The sequence below is a fragment of the Hyposmocoma kahamanoa genome, unplaced genomic scaffold, assembly GCF_003589595.1.
Source record: "Hyposmocoma kahamanoa isolate Upper Pololo Valley unplaced genomic scaffold, ASM358959v1 63, whole genome shotgun sequence".
Classification (NCBI taxonomy): Eukaryota; Metazoa; Arthropoda; class Insecta; order Lepidoptera; family Cosmopterigidae; genus Hyposmocoma; species Hyposmocoma kahamanoa.
In genome coordinates this window covers 7,841,087-7,866,106 of record NW_020653851.1, presented here as the reverse complement: position 1 = coordinate 7,866,106, position 25,020 = coordinate 7,841,087, and the positions used below count along the sequence as shown (strand labels likewise).

Here is a 25,020-nt window from a genome sequence, read left to right as displayed (position 1 = left end):
AATAAAATTTTGCTTTGAAAATATCATAAATGCAGCACTAATTTTACATACAAAATAATTACCTACTTTATTCTCCTAAAATTAAAATCAATTAAAAATAATTTTGATCCATGGAATCGAAAAATAAGAACTAATAATTAAAATATAAGTTCAAACACTTTCTGATGCATAATACTGATTGTTCCAAATGATCTTCTATCAGAGATGTCTGGAGGTAATCATACCTAAGCCTAATGCTAAACTTTGTTCTGTTAGAAAATGTCGAAGGTAGTGAAATGGCTATGCGCAATCTAGTATCTCATAATTAAACCTCATAGAAGAAATTTTGTACATTTTTTACGTTATTTGAATAGAAAGTGTTTTGTATCAAGGCCTTAAAACAGACTCCTTAATAAAGTCTACAGGCTGATTTAAGAATTCCCCATGTCGTTTTATTTCTTTATGTCAGCCCGGGACATCTTTTAGTTTATCTAGCCGTAAATTCATCTATTATACTGTATATATGTATTTACAAATAAAAATAAAAACAATATTTATCTAAACAAAAATAATCAATACAATCAACGTTCTCTAGAGCCGTATAAAATTTAAGCATTCACACTTACATACTGCACTATAAACTGGTGTCTTATTTCCTCAAATATAAGATTTAATTTTCATTAGTATTAACTCGTATGCTTGTGATTATGTACAAATAAATTCTATTACCCCTATTACGAATATGATTAGAATTACTTTTTTTAAATATCAATATGCGTATATTGATATTATGTAACTTTTTGTTTAGATAAATATTTAATAATTACGAGTGAGAAAATTATTACGCAGGCTTGAGAGAAGCTTTACGATGAATACGAGAAAGACCGAAGTTGACCTGCAAGCTAATTCAAAAAAGGTCCCAAAATGTACCTTGTGTTCCCTATTCATCTCACATAAAATATGGAAAAATAATTTTAGCTGCCATAAACTAAGAACTATTCAGAAGTTCGCTTAGTATAATAAAAAAAAAAGAATTAAAATATGATTGAATCCAACATATGGATAATTGCTGCCCAAATGAAATGCTATCTGTACAATATAATATCATTCATTTGCCTTTTTCGTTTGCATTAATATCTAATTTTATTAGTTATAGATATACAGCACTATTAAACGTTATGCCTCTGGAGCCGAAGGGCAGCGGCATGTTTAAAGTAGCTAATATCTGTTGCGCAATCTGTGACATCACACTCGTTGCACCGTGCCCTGCCATGGTCGAGCAGACCTAAGACCGTTAACAGTAAACTCGTCATCAAAACGATCCGGAATTTCTCATAAGACACAATTTCATAAAAATATTATTCGACGGTAAAAAGTCCACTCCCGATCGGTCGGAACAGCACGGTTCGCTTACTCGACAGATTACTCGAATCGTATATTTTACAAGGCTAAGTACATTGTTTACATTTATAACTATTCGAAGTTGGAGTTGAACATATTTATGTTCAGGTCCTCGAAGGTGGCGCCGCCGCTCTGATCCAGGATCTGCAGCATGTCGGAGAGCTCGTGTGGTGCGTGGCCACCATCCGGCGCCGGTGCCGCACCGCCTGCGCCGCCTTGCCACGTCCACATGCCTGCACAACCTTATAGTTAACCACGAACAGAGCTATGAATAGATAAAATGTTGTAACTATGAACACGCCGTGTATTTACCGTGTGTAGGATGCGGATGGTGATAATGTGCGGTAGGCGGCAGATAAGCGGGTGCCGGTGGTGATCGCGCGGGACTACCGTCCGCCGGCGGACCTGTCGTCGCGCTGCTGTCACCGCTATACGCATATGTCTCGTTACTCGTACCACCCTGCACGAAAAATGAACACGGCATTGCTTCCTTAGAATCGTTTACGTGAAATTATCCAATCACGTAAATTGATCAACCCTCTCGAGAACGTGAATGTAAAAGAACTGACGGGGCGTAGTGTAGTCCATGTAGTATGCGGTGGAGTGTTGGCAGGTCGATGTGGTGAGTAGTCAGGTGCGTAGTGCGGGGCGTAAGGCGGCGCCGCAGGGCCCACTGCCGCCGCCGGAACAGCACCCACGGACTCGCTTGGCGAGCGTGCGTGGCTCACTGCAACACACATACCATCTTCGCATTACATGATTATTTTTTCAGACAGAAGTGTTTGTAAAAGGTGTGAAACACCACTAACGAAAAGAACAAACCAGGCGGTGCGTGATGCTGTTGGTGAAGGGGCGGTTGGGCAGCTTGATATACGTCTCGATGACGTAGATGGTAGTCGTAGTTTTCTTCGGGTGCCGGCTCCCCAGTAGTATTGCCTAACGATCGACTGCAAAACAACACTCATGTGCATTGTTGTAATCTTTTAAATCGGAATGAAAGGCATTATTTTAAATTAATAACTCACTTGGCCAAAGTATTTGTGCATACAATGTACTCCACATCGTCATTGTATGGATTCAGGAAGGCGAAGGCGGAGGTTCGGAGCCAGATCCACTCTCTGTTTTTAGTTCGAAACCGGTACATCAAAGAGATGATTTGGCCTTTCAATTTCAACACTGCAACAGATTTCAAAATTTAGCGAAATGCTCATAAACACAGGACAATATAACTAGTAAATCACAATTTCATTTACTGATAATTATCAATAATTATCAAAGCAAGAGTCAGAATTTTATTGAAATATTTATAAAAATATATTTTCCTTACGGGACAAATTTGTAATATTTATCTCCCTAACATAATAAGTCGAAGTTTAAAACCATGACACGAACCTAGGCAGATAGATAGATAAAATCTTTATTCACCACCATGACAAATACATACACAGACACACGATATAGACATTAACTTAGACGTAACACAGTAATATATTCTACTAGTATCTGTCTTGGAAGCCGTGGCAATGAAAAGGCGCTGACTCAGCATAAATGACGCGGCTGTCCGCGACACTGGTATTCTGCCAGGACCCTATAGGGACAGGGACGCCACTCGTAAAAACCCAAAAGAAAACCAATTTAATTCAATTCAAATTCTAACAAATTCAATTCAATTTAACTCAATTCAATCCAATTTAATTTCATCCAATTTATTTATTTTTTTTTTCTCAAACACCTTAGCTATTCATATTTCCAAATTTTGCATATTTAAAAGATACTCTTGCAGCTTCTGCTTGAAAGTTCTTTTTGTGACGCTGTTACGGATAGTAGGAGGAATATTGTTCCAACAACGAACCTTGATCAAAATTGTCTCTCATATGCTGCTGGTCCTCAGGATGATAGAACTCGTAACAGAGCTTGCCGAGGAGGTCTGCTGGCGCATAACCCACCACCTGTGTGGCGCGCTGATCTGCGAACGTGAACCGCCCGTCTACCGAATGCCGCGACACAAACTCCACTCCACCACTGCACAAGCTGTTCTCAGAGTTGTTAGGAGTTGACGTCACCTGTATCAATCATTCACACATTGACATTTAATTTCAGCAGAGTCAGTATAAGAGACAATAGTAATAATAAAAACAAACATATACTCGTATTCAATGATATAAGGTCATTGCATATATTACTTAAAAATTTGCAATATTTTCCAAAAATATATTCCATGTATCGTCACGTGTGGTAAGTAAGTAGAGTTTTAGTTGTGTAAATTTACATCACTGTTATAATGTACGTAACTATTTAGCCAACTTCTACTACAATTTAAAAAATAAAAACAAATCTATAATTCTATGTGTGTTGAAAATAATTTTGCAATTTGAATTAACTTTTACTTAAATTGTATAAACTATAGTCTGTTCCAATCCATTGTACAGGGTCAAGAGCACGTCAAGCTTGACACTTAAGACTTAAGGCGACGAGGTGCTCAAAATCGCTTAAATATGGTGTTTTTGTGTAACTTTTTAGCCGATAACACAGCACGTGGAACTTTGAAAATAGTACATCCTGTAACACGTATCTTGAAGTGTAGCTTGAAAATCCTAGAAGATTGCTTATTTTCATAGGTAATACAAAAACTGGATTACAGTGAGACTCTGGTGGTTATTTCTTGACATATTTTTCTCGGGCAAACCAAACTTGCTTACTACCAAATTTGGTGTGATTATTTAAATGGCATTTGTCTTGATCCTGACACTTTATTTGTTTTAAATAATAAACAAATAACAAATTTAGGAGTAAAAAGTGACTTTCGCCTAAACGAGCTAAATATTTGCTTGCAAATTATGGACAGGCACTTCACAGTGTGAAAAAATGTCATACACAAAAAAATATGTAAATAAGTAAATATAATGCACCAATTCGTTGAAATCGAAAGAAAATATTTAAAAAAAGTCAAATTTAGCCATTAGGTGAGAATAAAAAAAGATATATTTTTTGTTGGATTAGAACATATATTCAAAACAAAAATGAAATTATTGTTTGCGTCCTTGATTATTTAGTAAAATTGCAACGTTGAAAACTTCTGCTGCGTAGCTTGCGTTCGTGGGATACGTTGCCAAACCTTTGTTTTGACATGGTTTTAACAAATTAATTTATATTGTATTGTAATCGGCTGTCTACCGTCGAGCACGATACTTACGAGATACGTAGTTGGACATAGTTATGCAAACTATAACCAACCCACAAAATGTCACTTTCGAGATAATTAGGTTTTTGTAATAACAGTGTAAGCAATAAATAGGTAAGTTATTTGAGACTAGAGATGCGCCGAGTACGCGTTTGCTACTCAGTACTCGGTGTACTCGGCGGAATAACTCGGTTCATGAGAAGAGAACTCGGTTAAAATAAAGCATCACAGCTATAGACATAAAGTAAAATCAACAATATATTTAAAATATTCAAAAGAGATTTATTACTAGAAATTGTAGACAATTGTAACAATTTAGTAATTTAAAAAGAAAGTTTACATTATGAATATTTAAAATTTAACAAAGGCAAGTTATGATGTAGGAATATTTACAAAACTTCAGTTCAGGTAATAGTCTGTTCCTTTTTTGTTCATACACATTACCCGCTTCGGCAAATAACCGCTCGCTATACACAGTGCTTGCAGGTGCACATAAAAACACTCTTGCTACCTGTGCCAGTTTTGGATATTTTGTTTTATGCTCTGCCCACTATTAGAAAGGACTCTGCTCTCGTGACAATAAACTTTCATTGACATATCGGCCTAATTCTAGAGCAACGGGGGCTTTTAGGATCATCGCGTTCCGGTTGTAATGAACCGAGTAATTCGGCCGAGTACTCGGCTTGGCAAATGTTAAACCGAGTAATCTTCGGCACTCGGTTACTCGGTAAAACTTGTACTCGGCGCATCTCTATTTGAGACAAACGATGTACTGTAGCAGTGAAAACGATATAGGAAAACTATTATATAATATAGTAATAAATAGAAAACATTATGTATCTTTTTATTTAGTTAACGAGAACCATGTTCTAGTTTTCGTAATGAAAACGCCAAAGATCTACAGTACTTCAGTACATGTGACATGGATCCGTTTAGTTTATTTAAAAAAAGACATTATATGAAATTAAGCAGCAAGGTTCTTTTTAGCTGTTAAAAAGTTACTTATTTAGGGTTGGTACCCTGAAAGACTTTTATTTTCTCCGTTTTGGCTTGGTATGTTGCCAGGATCTTTTGTGAGCGAGTAAAGGACACGTCTGGTGTTCTACCTAAATACGTAACTCAATTTCACTCGAGGTGTGGCTTGTTTCTTGTTTGCATAACATGTCCAGTTCATAAAAGCTTTGATATTTTTTGGTTTGATAGCATGTGTGTATTTTAAATACAAGGCCATCTGTTAGTGGCAATGAATATTATGTTAAATCAAGTAGAAGGTCCAACTACCACTCTTACCGCATCGGGGCGTATGGCGCCACCTTATTGGAGAAATTATAGTAGGCGCGCTATCGCTCAAGGTCATCGACGCAAGGTCATCGACGCTTGTCAGCGTCTTAAATCCAACTCGATGCTGTTTACGATTATAACGATCCAAAGTACAAAGTGTCAAGCTTGATGTGCTCTTGACTACACCATAAAGGTAAACAAACAGATAATTGATGGTCGGGCCATAGACAGTTTATTGATTGCAAACTGTACTGCCAACTACAAATAAATAAATTAATTGAATTTATCGATTTATCGATTCAATGAAAATCAGTTAGAATAACTGGGTTTTATATAATAAAATGGGTTTTGCAATTTCGCTGCTGATTACAATAAAAAAAAATGTGATTCAATACTGAGTGACGATATTTCATACATGAGATTATAATTTTTTCTTACTTATCCTATAAAAGCAAATTTAAAATTTCCGAAATCTTATTTCAAATGCTCCTTCAAATCCTTACACTTAGATATTCGTTCGATTGTGATTAAATTTTCAATTCACAAATCGATTACCAAAAATTTAATTGAATGAACTGAAAAGTTATTTCCGTGCAACTCTATGCAAACAGACAATTTTGAAAAATAACCTTACTTTTGAAGTAACATTTTTCAAATAAGACTTTACTATGTTATTAAAATGAATATTGCTGGAAAAAGTGATGAGATATCAAGTCGAAATCTTCAAAATATACGTGAAAGTGTTACTTATTCCATATATTGAATTTTAACCAAACTGGTTTGTTTAGTTTTCTGCTATAATGGACTGGAACAGACTTTATTACATCTCATTAATCATTTTGTTTTTATAACAGAAGTTGTAGTTGTACCTATTTCACGTTTACATTTTTTTAAAAATTTTATTATTTTTTAAAAGTAATTGCGAATAAAGTATAAGGAATTACCTGCAAGCGACCAATAGCGACCAGGCAACAATGTGACGCGTGAAGCTCGTCTTCGACCGGACGATCCATCTGCATACCTGGAAACAGGTCTAAAATCACACCACACATAAACTTACGCACATTAAACTTATCATCTAAATTATTTGGTACAAATAGCTAAAATATGTAGCAAATATTTTAGATTTTAGTCCTTTTGATGTTACCTGTGGGTGGCCAGTTTTTAATGTATCCTGTGCAGTGTACTACAGCATAGTTGTGTCCGTCGTGAGAGGGACCGAGGGAGTTGCGAGCGCGCAGACGACCGAGGTGCGCGCCTTCAGCAGAACCACCAACACGCATGCGGCAGATAAAACCACGCCTTGACCCCATCACTTGACGCATGGAAGCTATAATAAATAGGTCAAAATAAACCAATCAATTCTCTGTTACCATCCAGAATACCACAATAATTTGACATCATTTTACTTACACTGATGGCCCTCTTTCTTCACAGTTCCTGTCTTGAGATCAAGAATGCGACCTGTGTTCTGAGGCTCCTGTGTACTCAATTGCTCTCGAACCTTTTCAAGGTCGTCTGGGTGTACTTGGTCGTATAAACATGACGAATACCATTCCGCCTACAAGCAAAATTCAAAACGTAACACCTATTAAAAATTCATGGTACCTAATGTACCTACAAGGATGTAGGATCTTTACCTGTGTGTAGTTAAGAACTGGAGCTATGCTGTCACTAACATAAATTACACGTCCAGTGTCGCAACTGACGACGAACAGGAATCCGTCAGCCGCTTCAAGGATTAGATGCTTTAATTCTTGATCAGTCAGGAATGATGGTTTGTATGTACCATCGGAAGAAGTATTGCCTGTTCCTGAAAGAGTTGCAAAGTTAAAAATACTCATACATGTATTAAAATTATTTGATTAGTGTGATATGCCACTTTGCAAACATTTTGCATTTTTGCAAATTTTTGAACTTTTTTAAATTCAAACAGCAGGGCCTTCAGAACGGGCATTCCATTACCTCTCAAGGCTTTCATGTGCGCCACAGCCATTCTCAAGATAGTGAGCTTGTCGGGCTTGCGCGCCAGAGCGGAGCATGTTGGAACCATATCAGACAGTTCCGTGATGTACGCTGTCATCTTGTTTCGTCTGCGACGCTCGATCTCGCAGTGATTTTCGCGGCTAAAATATCGCACGGTATCAATATAGTAAACATTGTAAGCGAAAGAAACTTGTTAACTTCTAAAGACATAGATATAAACAAAACATTTTTATATCAAAAAACAGATTTGAGCAAAGTAATATCATTATTATGGGCACTTTAAAGCGACGGAAAGTTGCGCGAATCGCGTGATAAGACACGTTTTCAATCACCACACGGTAACTTAACAATAGATTAGTGTGGGAATGATGGGGGCCTTCAAATTGTGATTTGAAAATATAAATTGCCAACTATGTACATACGTAAATTTAAACACAGTATGAAATTCCAGTTTTTATCCAATAATAGAACATAAGAGTTAAAATGTATTTTGATAAACAGGAATATTATAATGATGTATGCATATATCTTTACCTTGCAAACCTCTCCTTCTCTTGAATATTATCCTCCTCCATCCTTGTATATTTCCCGCCACTTGCGTCGTCTTCATCGGATCTATATAATGAGAAATATATAAACTAATACATTAAAATAAACATGCAATGCTACAAATTCCGATAGCTTTTACATAATAAAATAAATTTAAAAAATTCACACAATAAATGAACTAATCGTTTTGGAATTAAATGCTAGTGTGTAAATAAACATAAATCTGTAAATATAAATATTTAATGAACTCAGTTAACCTAGAAGACATATTCATCTCTGTAAGTTTAGGGTGTAGAGGTGAGAAGTTATGTAGTAAAATTAATACATGGATAATTTAAAAACTAATAACAGTAGTGGGATTAAAAATGTGTGAAATGGTTCCTAGTGATCAATAATAAACACAACTAAAATGGAAAAATTAACAAAAAAAATTTATGCACCTTTGGTGAAACTAGGAAATGCCTTACAATACCTACAAATTGTTTAGTCACAAATGTGGCACATTAAATCTATTTTTAAAGGAATATAATGCTGCCCTCCTTATCATAACCAATATTTTTAGCGAAACTGAGTTATTAACATATAAATTAAACTGGGATATTACATTTTTATTGTTAGGCAAAATCAGCGCAACTGTCATGTGTCATAGTAAAATAAACAGGTGCTAATGTCCCAAATGTTAACAAAATACAAATTTGCAGTTACGACGTTAGTTATGACAAGGAGGGGAGAGCAGTTGAATCGCAATGTATACTGTCAGCTATATAATATAACTTAAATACAATTAATGAAGTAGAAACATACTTAAAATATGTTTCCTTAAACAAGGAAAATAAAGACTTGTGCACAATATTTATGTTAAGTACATTACTGTCTCTATGGTCGAACTGTTACCCCATGCTGGTCTGCCATGCAGAGGTCGCGGGTTCGATTCCCGGGACGGGTGAAATAGTTATATGGTCTACTCCTCTTTCTCTCATGGGTTTGGTGTAATTTGTGGTTGTCTATGTGTGTGGCACCTGCGACACAGGGTGTGTTGTTTATTATTAAAATTTTAATTTCTAGAAATGAGTAGCTTTAATTTGATAATCATCAAGAAGATATCTCTCTACAGCTTGTTCAATCATTAATTAAAATGCAATAATTATGTGCTTTTTAAAAACAGTAAAACACATTTCATATACATGTGTTTAACAGAATGAAGTACAACTGATTTAACCAAGAGCATCTTTGTAGGCTTCTTCGCTTGATCTATAAATTTTTATACAACTTTAGTTAAAAAAAATTTTCTAATTCAACTCCTTAGGTGCCTATGTTGCTCATGTAAAATTGTAAACTTACTGCGCTAATAAGCATTAAAATGTTGATTTGCCAAAGTGACAAATGCGCATGCAGTCTGACTCACCCAATACTGCCAGCACGGCGCTTTTGTATATCCTTTGCTGGGTCAGCCCCTATAACAATAATACCTTTACATTTTATGAACACCTACAATGACATTCCAAAACTGTGGACTGCACTGTTTGCATTTATTTGTAGTTCTGGGGTGGTCAGAAGTAAAAAGTATTATTCAGGCAGTTTTCACACCTTTGTGTTACTATTTTTTTGGATTATACTATTATTATTAAAAAAGTTATTACTGTATGAAAGTTAGATTTAGGTGGCGGAGAGCCTAGAGATTTGCAACACAGGTTTTTTTCTATTGCAAACTCCAGCTCTCTTGAAGTTACCTTTATAGAGTAATAAACATTTTTGTATTAAAATTAATTATATTTTGTAAAATTTAATGATGAGATTGTCTAAAACTACAACCAAAGAAACTAAAGTGAAAATTGGTTTTTCTTAAATTGAAAATAATCTTTTCAAGGCATAAATGATAGCCGAATGATAGCTAGATAGAATAGGTTTAGTAGGGCAATTAATTTTTTTTATTACATTGTCAGCAAGAAATCTTGCTTGTTTAGAGAGTAGGTATGTGTGTTACCAAGGTCATACAATTAATATCAAGGCAAATGAGTTGATTCAAAATTATTATGTACCAATCACAATGTATGTTTAACTTTTCATTCCATAATATAAACATGCAAAGTACTGAATAAGCTGTATTCGACAAAGGCAGAACATAGAGTAGGCTCGTCGTGAAACTACCTATTTATTCAGGATGGAACTTTAGCTAGTTTGTATTCAAGGCATACTTGTTTCATCAAAGGTGTTGCATTGATTGGGGCATGACTTTCTATACAACTTTCATGGAATTATTATTATATACACTTCCTGGGAATTGTAACACAATGAGAACGGATTTTCATAAACGAAATACATTTTCGCATTCTGTGCGTCGCTAAGAACGCGTCACGCGAAGCAACGTCAACTAAATAGGTCGATAACTTCACAGCTTTCTACTACCTTTTCATCGTACCAGTTAGAGTTAGATATAACCTCCAAAGCACAGTTTAATTGTGCTTTGAAATTCCACAGGATAAACGATCACAGGCAAGAATTTATTAGGAAGACAAAAAATAAGAGCACCAACCGGGGATAGTGGGAGCCACGGCAGACATCGGTCAACAAACTCATTAGTCCACGTTATATTTACACTAGGTAGTTATATAATTGAAAGTTAATTAGAACACAAAAAAAAACCTCAAATTCTACACAAAAGACACGACGTATGTTTATCGTCAACTCTTCAAGACAACACAAACGCCATTTTTAATTTACATGTTATGTTGCTATTTTACATACATTTTTTTCTACTAATTCGATTAAATGTTGCTATAGTACTTTTACAGGTTTGCAACACGAAGGTGTCGCGTGATGTAAATTGCCCTTTTAAGTGTTGCTTCAAAAAAGAAAGAATTATTGTTAATTTAGATAATTTATAAAAATAATAGATATCTTTAACGAAACGCCTGCGAAGCAAGCCTTCCGAGTCTAGGGGTCGTATTCTAGAACTCTACTCAATGCTCAAGGTAGGATTCAAGTTAATTCAGGAGGTCAAGGATTTGAGTATGGTTTAAAGCACTCGAAATCATACTCAAATCCCTGCCATTAGGGTCGTATTTCAAGTGCTTGAAATCATACTCAGATCCTGACTTGAGCATTGCGTAGAGTTCTGGAATACGACCCTAGGTATAGGTTAGAGAAAAGAAAGAAGTCTTCAGTTGGAAGTAGATAAACCTTAGCTGGAACTGAAAATGTTTTCTTTTTATGCACCCTAATTTTATTCTCTAAAAAGCTTTTAATTTTATAATACCTAGAAAAGCCGTCTAGATTTTTACCGAACAGTTTTTTAAATTGCTGTTGTTAGAAAACACTGGCCACTGAATTATTCCTTTGTTTAAAAATACTTGTTCCTATCAAACAAATGTATTACAAAAATGATATTTCATAGAATTCAAAATTATGTTAATTAAATAATCGCATCATAGATAAATTGATTCAATAAATAACGAACATGGATGGTGAGCCAGAAACTTTGTCTGAAACAACTACGACGAATTGTAATATTACCTCTGATACACTTTCAGACTACAATCAAGCCAAATTAGACTCGCTAGAGAAAAAAGCTGTTCACTTGAGGTTAGTTGCTATTGAAGCATCTATTTTTGGGCATTAAATAAAGGATGGTGTCGGTCCCTTCCTTTAGTAACTTATTTCTTCTATATTTAAAAATAGCTGTGTTCTATATGCATTTATTCGAATAATTGCAATTTGATATGTTTGAACACAAAAGTTCGCATCTTATCCCCTATTTTTGCATCATCCTATCATAAGGAACATTTGATACTGATCAAAAAGTTACCACCACCAGTACCTATTTTATATTGTATCCATCTACCTTCTTTCAGACTAATTTTAGAAAAAGATTTTAAAGCAGCTGATATAAAATGGAGCTTGTTTGTGGCAGCAGCTTTCAGTTTTCGCTATGAGAGCTGTCTTCGACCTTTTCCGCCGGCCTTCTTGAAAAATGGAATCAAGGATATGGATGAATTAGTAATACAACCCTAAGTTTATGCTAGCTTCTTTTAAATATTTTTAAATCATGACGTAGCTATTCAGTGTTATTCATATTCATTAAATGCATAAAGTTACTTTGAATAAAGAGACTGAAAAAACCTGATTTTACTTTGGGAGTAACTATCTGCCAACATCTTAAATGCCAAATGAAAAAATTGGAAATTATTAAATTAGTTTTTTATTTCTTTGAACACAATTTAAAAAATTCAAACCCTATCACTAACGGTTTTCTTGCTCAGAAAACATGTTTGAGAGATGGTTGTTAATAAAAAAAAATACGTTTTGTGTTCTAGCTAAGCATAATAACTGATGTCCCTGCCCTGGACCTGGTGCTGCAACAACTGGACAATCTGGACAACCTGGCGCATATTAGCGACATTCTTGATCTGCTGTTTTACGTATTGGTTAGATTAAAAGAACCTATACTCAGGACAATGCCGCCAGAATCGGTAATACGTGCGATAATCTCATGTAGACCATTAAGTATAAAATATTATTCCGTTATCGATTTTTTCAGCATGAAGTTATACTGAATTGTGCACACTCTTATCACCCGGCGCCAAAGCCTCAGTACGTTTTTCAAGTTATTAGTTCAGTAAAATCAACATCGGAAGCGAAGTGGAAAGAATTGGCTAAGCACCACAGTGTCTTCTTTGCTTACCACGGAAATCGTTTAGAAAACTTTTACACAATACTGAACTTTGGTCTTCAACAACATCTGAACAAAATAAACAAGGTAATCATCGACATGTTATCTTTTCATTTAATACGTGAGTACATAATTACTTACCTGTTTCTAACGCCAAACAGTATAATGTCAACATTATAGTGTGTTCCATTTTGAAAGGTGCCTACAAATACGAACGACAGTGTCGATCGACATCGACAAATGTCGATTAGGTGCCTATAGATATAATCGATATTGTCGATCGACTAGGAGAATTATAGACGTTTTCGAGTTGTTTGGGAGTGCTTATTGAGAATTAAATCCAAGATGGTTGCCAAGAATTTTCAAAAATTTATTTTTGGTACCTAATGCTTATAAATGTTGTTATTATGGAAATGGCATTTCTATCTGAATACATGACGGTTGAGACGACTTTTCGCATTTCTAAATGCAAGATGGCGGGCAGTATTTTTCAAATAATGGCAAGTTGGGTATCGTTTTCGAGGTATTTGGGGGTGCTCATTACAAATATAGCACTTATTTCTAAATCCAAGATGGCGGACACGATTTTTCGAATAATGGCAAGTTGGGTATCATTTTCGAGGTATTTCGGGGTGCACATTACGAATATAGCACATGTTTCTAAATCCAAGATAGCGGACACGATATTTCAAATATCGGTATGTTGGGTATCATTTTCGAGGTATTTGGGGGTGCTCATTACGAATACAGCACTTATTTGTAAATCCAAGATGGCGGACATGATTTTTCACAAAATGCAATATGGGTATCGTTTCGAAGTATTTGGGGCAAGGACCGGAAAACCCTTTCATTTGATTAATCCTATTGATAGGGAAACCCTATTAAATGGATACCCATATAATGATATGGTTTTCCATACAATTATGTTAGCCTATCATTTGGAAATCCTTTCGAACAAGGTTAACTACTATTTTTATGGGTAAGAGGTAGATCAATAACCACTTACCATTAACTAAGTGTTACCCGTTCGAGTATACAACACGGGAGAGGGGAGACGCTTTACGCATTATTTCTCAAATAAAAATGTTTCTGCCTTTATTTGAGGTTAGTGTTTTAAAAGTTCGAGTTCGGTGGTCTACAATTTTAGGATTCGACTCTAATCACAAGACTCTTTACTGCTCGATGTATTATGACCCTACCTAGTTTCGAAATAGAATAATGCTCTTGACTCTGTAACTAACTGTACCGGGTGGAAATTTGTAATGCCACCTGGAGGGAAAGTACTCTCAATACTGGAGATATAAATTTTTACTTAAAGGAAACATTCCTTTATTTTTTAAAAGAAATAAAACTGCATTTATAGATTTTCGAAAATTTCTAGCAACACGCGGGAATCGAACCCGCTTTAATCTGAAAAACATGCACCCTGCACTTTTATTGCATCGATCGATAAGGTTAATTATAAGAATAAAATCGCTCTCACAATATTGGTTAATTAAATGAAAAAAAAAAACCATGAAATCTAAACGTATTCTAATAAAACGAAAAAAATGGTAATCTAAGTAATTATTTGCTCGAAATGAGCTCCATTTTCTTGGATACACAAATGTAATCATTTAACGAATTCAATTTGAGTAACTTTTAATAACGTATTGTGATGAATTGTATTACAAATCGTATTCTGAACCTCGCCTTCAACTCGTTTACACTCGCATAGGATTTAAGGTAAATTTGATTTTTAACATATACCCACCAAAAAAAATCTAAAGGAGTGAGATCTGGTGGTCTCGCAGGCCATCTGATTGTGCCGTTTGTACCAATCCAGGTATTAAAATGGTTACTAATGTAGGCAGTAGTGACTCTGCTGTTATGGGCTGGAGCGCCATCTTGCTGCAGAATTATTCGATTGCGCTCTTCCTCGGATAAAACATTTAACTCATTTCTTAAGAGATCCAGTATTTCAAGATACTTGACAGTGTTCAAATGACCTTCGTACACGTGGACTAACACAACCATATTTCTCATAACTCCGCACCAAACGTTGAAAGAGAATCTTACTTGATTGTTAGTTTCATGAACATGAACAGGATTCACTCGAGACCAATAATGGTTATTGCGGCGGTTGTACATGCCGTTATTACTGAAGTTGGTTTCGTCAGACCATACAATGTTACTCAAAAAATTCGGGTTACGGCCAACTTCTCTTAGCATGTTTTGACAAAATTGAAGTCGTCTCTCACAATCCCCAGGATTTTTGCATCAATCGGCCGTCACGATAACATTTATATTTATATTTTTTAAGCACTTGGAGTGCACGAGTGTGGTTCGTTCCAATATCTTCTACAGCATCTCTGCTTGAAGCCTTTGGAAATGCTTCGAAGTATGTTAAAACATTAAGATCGAATTCGGAATAGTTCTGTTGAGGAGTTTGCCGTCGATTTTCGTAGCTACCCGTGTTTCTTAAATTATTTACCATTCTTTTCAGAACGAATCGAGTTGGTGATTGTCGATCCCGATATCTCTCTTCATACCACCGCAGAGCTAAATTCACATTTTTGTTATTTAAAAAATAAGCTTCCATTAAATCAAACTGTTCTTGATATGCCATTTTTACAATGAGACAAATATGAAATTTATTTATTTATAGGAAAACTATCAGTACTTAGAAAGGATATGTGAAAATAATCAAATGGAAATAACAAAAGACTATCCCCTTTCAAATGAAACATGTCATATTTAAATTACCTCATGCCACCGATCAAAGAGTCTGCATTACAAAGTGAAAATTGCAATCTTCTTATCTAAATAGTACTTCGTCATTTTAATGGATAAATGACGTCAACGATAATTAACACGTAATCTTACGGACCTTTGAGTAAAAGTGCTTTAACTTGACCCATTGAATTTATAACTCCAAATTATATTATTATAGATTAGACTATCATAATTGACCCTATCGTTTGATTTAATAAAAGTACAGGGTGCATTTTTTAAAAGATTTTAGCGGGTTCGATTTCCGCGTGTGGCTAGCAATTTCCGAAAATCTTTGAATGCAGTATTATTTCTTTTTAAAAATATAGGAATAAACATTCCTTTAAGTAAAATTTTCTATTCCAGTATTTAACGTACTTTCCTTCCAAGTGGCATTACAAATTTCCACCCTGAAGTTTCGTGTGTTGTTAAGATATCACACCAATATTAATTAATTGTTTTTGTCTCATGAGAAGTGCGTCTACGTCACGATTAACGTTTGTTAAATAAAATCTATAATATGGTTCGTCAGGCCCATGATTAAGGGAAGTATAATTGCAATATGACCTTTTAGATCGGTAATTCAATACTTGCAAAATGTTGGCTTAACTCGAAATATTTTCAATCAAATGTAATCGTTATTAATATAAATATCGAACACTCAGAAAAAATTCCTTCGATCCGGTCGGATTCGAGCCGATGTCTTCTTGCATACCGTGCCAGACGCTATACCAACTAAGCCACGGAACGAACCAACGGACCTCACGAATTTTTCTGCGTGCTTGCGTCGTGTCTTTGTACTTGGTCTTTCAACGACTTTTTAGTCGTAGCGCCATCTATGAGAAATCTATGACAGATTTATCACCCAGTTAGTACCTTTACAGCTACCAGTCCTGGCGAGAGATGTCGCTATACACTGTATTAATTAAATTTTTTATTGAATTGATATTCTATTATTTTTTTGTGAAATTACTTCACTAGTTTGTTATAATTATTAATAGATCGAACACTCAGAAAAAACACTCAGAAAAAAATTCCTTCGATCCGGTCGGATTCGAACCGACGCACTATGGAAAATTTAGGCCTGTTTCGGACCAAAAATCTGTAACTTTTGAGTTTTTTGAGATATAGCTTTGATTTTTTTTATATACACAGTGGGATTGATGTAATTTTTTAAATACATATCAATTTTTTTTAACTACCCGCAATTTTGACAAAAAAAAATGTGCAAAATGGTAAATAGGTACTACCCGATTTTTAAAACTCGAAACGACCCGAAAAAAATTATATATGCATTGTTACGATTATTCTTTATTTGTAAAGTAAGACAAATGTGATTAAAAATGTTTTCTTCAAACAACAAAAGATTTTTTTTAAAGGGGAAAAGAAAAAAATATTAAAACAGACTTGTTATTATTTCGGATCTGTTTTCGACTCTTGCCAATCTCTTTTATCATTGCTAAATTATATCTATTTCAGAATCAGTGATGAGTAGATCCATTCTCAAAAGATGTAGTGTCTCCTCGTCAAACTCTTTTCGATTTTTAACATAAGGCTTCCGGATACTAGTAATAAATGGATCAGAAGTACAAAGCAACGTGTGAAATACGTCTTCATTCGTAGCAGATCTTGAGCACTTTCTTGAATGGTGTAGTCAAAATTATTTGTAATCTTTATTACGAGATTCTTGAGCGTCTTCCGAAAGCTGTCCGATAGGTAACACTGCAAAATGATTAATTATGCCTTCTCCGTGAATCAATATTTTGTGAACCGAAGATGGCATATAATACCAAACATATTTACTGACGTATATTCTTGCGGTTTCCAAAGCATATTCCCCAAATTTTTGGGAATCTATAATTATGCCAGATGATAACGCTTGAAGGATTACGCAGAGTCGCTTAATCAAAATTTCATCGACTCCTGTAATTTCAGCAGAGCAGGCAGTATTATAAAAAAACCTTCTCGCAGTGTTACCGTCATTGCTATTTCCGCCTCCTTGTCGTGGTTTGTCAATGATTAATCCAAGCTCTTCTCGAAAGCGTCTTTGTACCATTGATTTCTTTTCTTGTTTCATTCGTTTATTTTCGTCACTCGTAGCTGACCACTTTTGAAACGAAAGATTGTAAGAAATATGCAAAATCATCTCCATACAGCGAATCCAGGCGTGTAGTGTTGATAATCCATAACGAAAAGCATTTTCATTTTCGGGCCTAGCAGTTACATTTTCTAAATTATTCATTAGACGTGGAGTAGCACCACAAATAGTACATGTGGAACTAGAAGGAGTATCGGTTAATACCTGGGCCACTTTGCCATCTATCATTGTCAAAAAAAGTTCATGTTTAACTTGAACGCCATTGCCTTCCTTGACAATCAATGATGGACTCAAAGCATTAATTTGAGTCTGAATATCGTTAACAACAGCTTTTGTTTTCTTGGGAGTTTCTTTCGAAAACTCTATTAATATAGGACGACAGAATCTGACGGATGAAGGCACAGGATTTTGCCAAACAACAAAACCAGTTGTTTCATCAATTAATCTGATGGGCACAACAGATGTGACGAATAAGTGTGAGTCTGACACAAGTTCAGACTCCTCTGGAAGTCTTTGTTTATACTCACTTTGGCCAGACGAGCCATCACATCCCCATTTACTGTATAAAATCAACTGTTTCAAACCGTTTTTGTACATGGAGTCTATCATCAATATCCTCGCTGTTGTGTGGTCTAATAAATCCTGCAGAGATAGCATTTATGCATGTGTGTTTGTAATTTCAATAGCTGTTGCAGGTGGGTAACAGTTCTGTTTACTTTTTTGTACTTTGTAATAAGGTGGCAGTATGGGACAGTTTCGTTCGTCCATTATATTCCTCAAGTATAAATATTGCGCCTTGGGCAAATCCAATTCAATAAATACACTCAATGCTTCTTGATCGCTCAGTTTTTGAATGTTGTAAGAGTTGTCCATTAATTTTAGCACTGAATTCTTTTTCTCTGCATCTGCAGATCCTAATGCTTCCACAATTTTAGCTTCATTGCTTTCTTCCTTTGCTCGCAGCCCTTGAATATATGCACCAAAGATATGTTCGAATCCATATTCACTAAGGAGTGTTGTATTTTTGCGCTTCTTACTAGATTCTGAAGAATTTTCATAAGACAGACATGGTCTTCCTCGTTTACCAATTGAAGTAGATGGAGTGGAATCGGTTATCGTAGGCAAAGAAACAGAAAACTCTTGATCCAACCAATCACTGTTAACCCTCAAAAAGGCTTCTTTCTTTCGCGATGCTTGGCTCCATCGACTGTTAAATTGTGTTAGCAAATGTTTTTTAAAATCACTAATTATTAAACGTAAATTGTCCTCCGAAACATTAAAGCAATCTCGTAAAAATGTTTCGAGAGCCGTATCATTTCTTCCACCTTCAATATAGGGAAGTATTCGTTCTCGTCTCGAACATTTAAAAGCACTCATTTTCAAATAAGTTGAAAAATATATTCAGCGACAAACGACTGCTTGTATATTTACTGTATGTAAATATGGCAAATGTTTAAAAATGAAATGATTGACAGAGCATTATATAGCCATAGTGTAGTGTGAAAAATAATGATAAATATGATAAATGCAACCACATCTTCATTATCGTAGCGCGATAAGGATATTTTTCTGTGGTAGGACACATGTTCTAATTTTTGTCGTATCTTTGGAAACCGCAAAAAACCGCAGCTGATTTCTATGAAAAAGTGATAACGAATACCTATTCTATGAAATAATACAAAATTCGAAGCTTGGGCAAGCTTGGCTAACAGTCAAAACTCTCGATGAATTTGATAAAAACCGGCATTAATCTCCAATTTCTTAAAAAAAAATAAAAAAAATACATTGCACAATAAATTTTAAAATTGCAAACTTTTTTGAAATCTACATAAAATTCCCTTTGTAAAAATATATAATAGCATATGTCTTATCTAACAAAATCAATAAGAATTGTGATGTCGAAAGTTGCAATATTTTACGGCGCAGTAACGCGAATATTTGAAAGGGCATATTTGAAGTGTTTTTTAAAATGAACCTATTTATCTAACCTATAAAAACCTACATTATATTGAAGTATGATATCTAAACTATGAAATAAAATTAATTTTGCATATTAATTCAGACTTTGGTGAAAACCATTTCTGGGCTGCTGTTGTTCTACCATTTTCCATTGTGCGACGTCTTCTTGCATACCGTGCCAGACGCTATATTAACTAAGCCACGGAACGAACCAACGGACCTCACGAATTTTTCTATGTGCTTGCGTCATGTCTTTGTACTTGGTCTTTCAACGACTTTTTAGTCGTAGCGCCATCTATGAGAAATCTATGACAGATTTATCACCCAGTTAGTACCTTTACAGCTACCAGTCCTGGCGAGAGACCGGATCGAAGGATTTTTTTCTGAGTGTTTTTTCTGAGTGTTCGATCTTTGTATTAATAATTATAACAAACTAGTAGAGTAATTTCACAAAAAAATAATTGAATATCAATTCAATAAAAAATTTAACAAATGTAATCGATTTACTAAATCAATGTGATTATCGTGACATGAACTTTTTATTCCAGAAACCGCATCTCTCAACCAGATCTCCTGATTTAAAACTTTAGAACTCAATTGACAAAATATGTGCAGGTTATGTTAAAAATAAAAATTTGTGAAATTTGCTTGAATTTTATACCGATAAAGTGAAAAAAAATCCTACACTAAAACTATTACAAAATATGGTATACAGGGTTTTTTTTAAATAGGACAATAATGGGGAAATCTGAAACCATAGGAGATACGAGGAAACTGTCTTAGTCTAAGTTTAAGAACCATCGATTTTCGTTTTGTGAAAACAATTTTGGCATAGTAAATTTTTTGGTTAAGTGGAGTTGTCCATAAAAATTAATAAAATTGATCAAAATTGTTTTTAGTGCTCATCGATTCACTTTTACGTCAGGATCATTTCATTGTATGGGATAAAAAAAAATTGGGACAGCAGAAGTTGGACAAATTTCATAAATTTTATTTTCATACAAAATTAATAAAATTGACTATAATTTTATTAAAGCTGGTAGACTCAGTTTCCTATAAGAATGATTTTATTCTATTGGACGAAAAGAATCCGGGCAGCAGAAGATGGTCATCCTTAATTTAATTGTCGATCAGCACAAAAAAAATTATAAATTTTGCTTATTTTTATTGACAACACGCTTGACCAAAAATTTACTATGCCAAAATTGTTTTCACAAAAAATAAATTTAATGGTTCCTAAGACAGTTTCCTTGTATCTTCTATGGTTTCGGATTTCTCGATACTGTCCCGTTACAAATATACTCTGTATAGGTCTTGTGTTACTCGTAACTTTATAAGACTGAAAATAGTATTTTTAAATTTTCGTTTTTTTTCGAATATTCCGCCGTATTTGGAAAAGATATTTTTTATTTAAGTACATCGTTATTGATGTCTCATATTCCTTATTATCTCATAAAAATCGCATTTCCATATCATGGAATGTAGAAGTTATAGTCAATTTTAGTTACATCCGAATTTGTCGTTGTTAGGGTTGTCACTTTCAAATAGTAAAAAAATTCTGATATATTTTTAAATTAAATTAAGACAAATCCCAATGACACATCGTAATTATATGGCATAGGAAGAAGCCCACACTCATCGTCAGCGTTCGCTAAAACGTCATGTCGATGCATTATGGCACTAAGACACAGCGAAAGCTGACCTGCTATGCTCAGACATATCCTTCTAGGGCCCAACCAGAGGACGTCTTAACAGTAACATTTGAAAATGGGAATAAACGTGTTTAAACAATTTTAATAGGTGTTTTCACATCTACCGCACTGGCCGTGGTCACGGGCTTTTCGCCAGGCATTGGCCGAAACGTTGAGATAATACGAATAAGTAAGTGTAAAAATACCTATTAAAATTGCTTTATCACATTTATTCCCGTTTTGAAATGTTAGTATAGTGCAACGACAAAATTTTGAAGTGTACAGAAGACTGGTCAAGAAATGATATTTGAGTAAAGTCGTAGCCGGGTCTCTACATCTTCCTGAAGTGATTGCCAGCTCATATGGAAATGCAACAAAAAAAAAATCTGTTGAAAGTGTTTGAAGTGTCTATGAAAAATAAAACAAATATCTATCATTAACTGACAGAGTTAACACAGTGTTCGCCTATTTAGGGAATAACGATGACATTTACGTGTACAAAAGAAATTTCGCGTCTATTCGTTCAACGGTTTTATGGAAGTGCAATGAAATATACAAACAATGTAAATATATGAAAAACATAATTACTAATATTTGTATTACCTACATTTATTCGTGAGTTTGAATGTAATTTGTGGTTGTCTATGTGTGTGTGGCACCCGTGACACAGGGTCTTTCTAGTGCGGGGCCGTGAGTGTATGCTTATGAAAAATAATTCTGTCACACACAACCAAAAGCTTAAAATGCACCACGCATATTTTAGAAAAAAAATGCGCCTTCGACGTTTTAAATAAAAATACCATTGCACCCGCCTGACTATACTCTGGAAGATGCAGTTGTTATTGATAGAAAATTAACTGTTGAGACTGTTAAGAGCTGAGAGACATGTGCACTGATCGTAAGGGCGCGTTTATTTTACACGAATCCCATAGCGCGCGCACCGGCGGCTACCGCGTGGACGTATTTAGAGACCGAACTGTTATACTACTACTATAACTTAAAGATTTTGATTGAGTAGGGCCTAAAACGACGTAACACAATTTTGAACGAACAAAATTAAACTTGCAGTCACTTGAGTAAGAGTTATGTTAAAATATTTCAGTTTTTTTTTCTACCTGGCTCTGCCATTCACCATCAGGTGGCGTTTTAGTAAAAATGCTATTAGTATATAATAGCTAACTATTACACGTTAGATGGCGCTGAAACTCATTTTCGTTACACTAAAAATTCACGGAGCGGTTTTCGTCGGTTCAGGAGCAATGTGGTGCAGGCGCACGCGGGGAGTGTTCTGTATTAACCGCGCGACTTGCGATTAACTCCCACAAACTTCGCAGTCCGTTCCACAATCTTTTAATTTTAGATGACTGCCAAAATGGCTTTCGCAAAATAGATCCACGGTTTTAGCAATATATATAAATATGTACAAGAAATACTTAATGTAATAAGCAACAAAACGTGTGCAATTGGTATTGGTCTACTCTATTTTACTCTATTCTAAGTATTCTAAGGTCTATTGGTCTTACTCGACATGACAAAAGCCTACGACAAACTACAATTTAATATTTTATAAAAAAAAACAATATAATATAGGCATTCGAGGAAAGACTTATGATTTTTTTGCATCCTTTTGGTATGATCGAGAGCATTTCATCACCGTGGAATACCTCAACTCAAATACTAAAGAAGTAACGCACTTCAAATCAAATAGTAAAACCATTAAGTCTCAATCCCGCAAGGCAGTGTAATTTCGTGATTGTTATTCCTCATTTATATAAACGATCTACCAAAAATAGTACAAGAACATTGTACATTTATTGCTGACGATATCTTTCTCCTTGTTTCTTGCAATAACGATTTAAACTTAAATAATAAACTACACTCTATATTCAATTTAATAAATAACTGGATGATAGACCACAACCTCGAAATAAATTTCCTGAAAACAAAATAATCCCTTTTCACCCACATCAAAAAGTCCTTTAAATGTCGATTTTACATATGGAAACAAAAAAATGATTTAGCTATGACATCATCATGTGGGGCAATCGTACGGATACCCCTTCTCTATTTACCCTATAAAAGAAATTGATTCGTATAATTTTCAACCTTCAAAATACAGACAGTTGCAACTATTCTTTATTGAACATAAAATTCTTACTTTACCCTGTATTTATATTTTGGAAGTGTGCAAATTTGTTAGAAAATATCCAGAATTTTTATAAGTTAACATTATGGAAAAGCAATAATGTTTGAGTATTTAACTTAAATGAGCAAACAAATGTAAACTTTACGCCATTAGGCTTGTCATTGGTCTACGCGGCGACCGCGCAGCTACCGCGCGATTGTATTATTCCGAGAAATTTAAATGTTATAGCCTAGTAAGTAGAATTCAGATTCGCCATTAATGTACGTAAAAGCGTAGTAGCCGGGCGGTTACCGCGCGGCGGCCGCACGAAAACCTACGCGTCGTGTAACTGGGCGCTAAAGCGATGGCGGCAGCGTCTGATGATTATTTGACCGGTGGCAGCGGCGGCAAGATCGTCGTGAAATCAGCGTGCCATATATTTGTCAAGTCTTTACAAAAATATTATAACCTTGTTTAAATCAACCTTTGTATTAATTTAAGACATTTTTTACACTTTAACTTGTACTTTAGCAGGTATATACGTACTGTTACTAAAAATAATCAGCTTAAAGAATGTTTGTAAAAAATCACAATCACATAAAGATAAAATTGTAAATAGGATGTAGGTACGTATGTCGGAACGTAATAATTTCAGTTGTACGGAAATAATATTATATTAAAATATAGTAAATAATTAACAAAAAAAAGTGATAATTAAACAAAACAAATTTCGCTACGCTGAATTTACTCTGATCAAATTCATTGGCAATGGCGGCGCGGCGCATATGTTATAGTTATAATTTTCTACACTTAAATATCCAAGAATATAATATCTTGTATTTCCGCCCTACTACAAAGAACAAAAACCAAGAAACATAATAATAACGCACAATAATAATAATAATAACGCACACACTCAACATAGTCCCGCACTAGAGAAATATGAAGATACCTTTACCCGTATTTGCAGTGCTGCAGTTCAATTAGAAAATTAAAAAAAATACATTGATTTTAAATTGTGATGTGAATGTGAATGAATATGAATGTGTAGTCCTGCATGATAAAGAAAAAAGTATTAATATTCTACATAAAAAATAAAGTCCATTTCGTTTTATAATATTCAGATACAAAAGTACCTTATGAAAGTGAAAACCCTGAAAAAATTAAATAATTTGGTATAACTTCTACACTTCATGTGATTTAAATTCGTTTTTTGTGAGATAATAAGGAGTGTCAGACCTCAATAATGATGTAATTTTTTTTCAAATACGAACCTCACGAATTTTTCTGCGTGCTTGCGTCGTGTCTTTGTACTTGGTCTTTCAACGACTTTTTAGTCGTAGCGCCATC

The 25,020-nt window shown here is 34.7% G+C and overlaps 2 protein-coding genes across 5 annotated transcripts in view; one reads left to right on the top strand and one right to left on the bottom strand.

Annotated features, from left to right (window-relative positions):
• Positions 1-1,425: 1,425 nt before the first annotated feature.
• LOC113229898 (aryl hydrocarbon receptor nuclear translocator homolog) lies at positions 1,426-10,938 on the bottom strand. 4 transcript variants are annotated; one of them, XM_026463587.1, is made up of 14 exons: positions 10,911-10,938; positions 9,783-9,831; positions 8,363-8,443; positions 7,808-7,968; positions 7,483-7,655; positions 7,256-7,403; positions 6,990-7,172; positions 6,787-6,875; positions 3,233-3,443; positions 2,406-2,556; positions 2,203-2,327; positions 1,950-2,125; positions 1,693-1,840; positions 1,426-1,613 (listed from the first exon to the last, which is right to left on the bottom strand). In XM_026463587.1, the coding sequence occupies exons 1-14, from the start codon at positions 10,936-10,938 to the stop codon at positions 1,453-1,455; spliced, it is 1,884 nt and encodes a 627-aa protein (XP_026319372.1). In that variant the 3' UTR covers positions 1,426-1,452. The 4 variants fall into 4 exon arrangements, with proteins under 4 accessions (XP_026319372.1, XP_026319374.1, XP_026319373.1 ...); XM_026463589.1 differs by having other exon boundaries at positions 1,950-2,107; XM_026463588.1 differs by having other exon boundaries at positions 6,787-6,863.
• Positions 10,939-11,700: 762 nt separating this feature from the next.
• LOC113230185 (mono [ADP-ribose] polymerase PARP16) overlaps positions 11,701-25,020 on the top strand; it is a 25,680-nt gene continuing 12,360 nt past the window's right edge. Inside the window, exons 1-4 of the mRNA XM_026463994.1 lie at positions 11,701-11,959; positions 12,229-12,373; positions 12,691-12,846; positions 12,915-13,133. Coding sequence (XP_026319779.1) covers positions 11,835-11,959; positions 12,229-12,373; positions 12,691-12,846; positions 12,915-13,133 — 645 coding nt within the window. The 5' untranslated portion in view covers positions 11,701-11,834. The remainder of the gene's footprint in view (positions 11,960-12,228; positions 12,374-12,690; positions 12,847-12,914; positions 13,134-25,020) is intronic.

Coding starts and splice junctions, on each gene's coding strand:
- LOC113229898 (XM_026463587.1), bottom strand. CDS start 10,938: ATGTCTGCCGTGGCTCCCACTATCCCCG. Junction 9,832..10,910: donor CGTGGCTCCCACTATCCCCG/GTTGGTGCTCTT, acceptor TTATTGTTATAG/GGGCTGACCCAGCAAAGGAT. Junction 6,876..6,989: donor TAAAAACTGGCCACCCACAG/GTAACATCAAAA, acceptor GTGTGATTTTAG/ACCTGTTTCCAGGTATGCAG.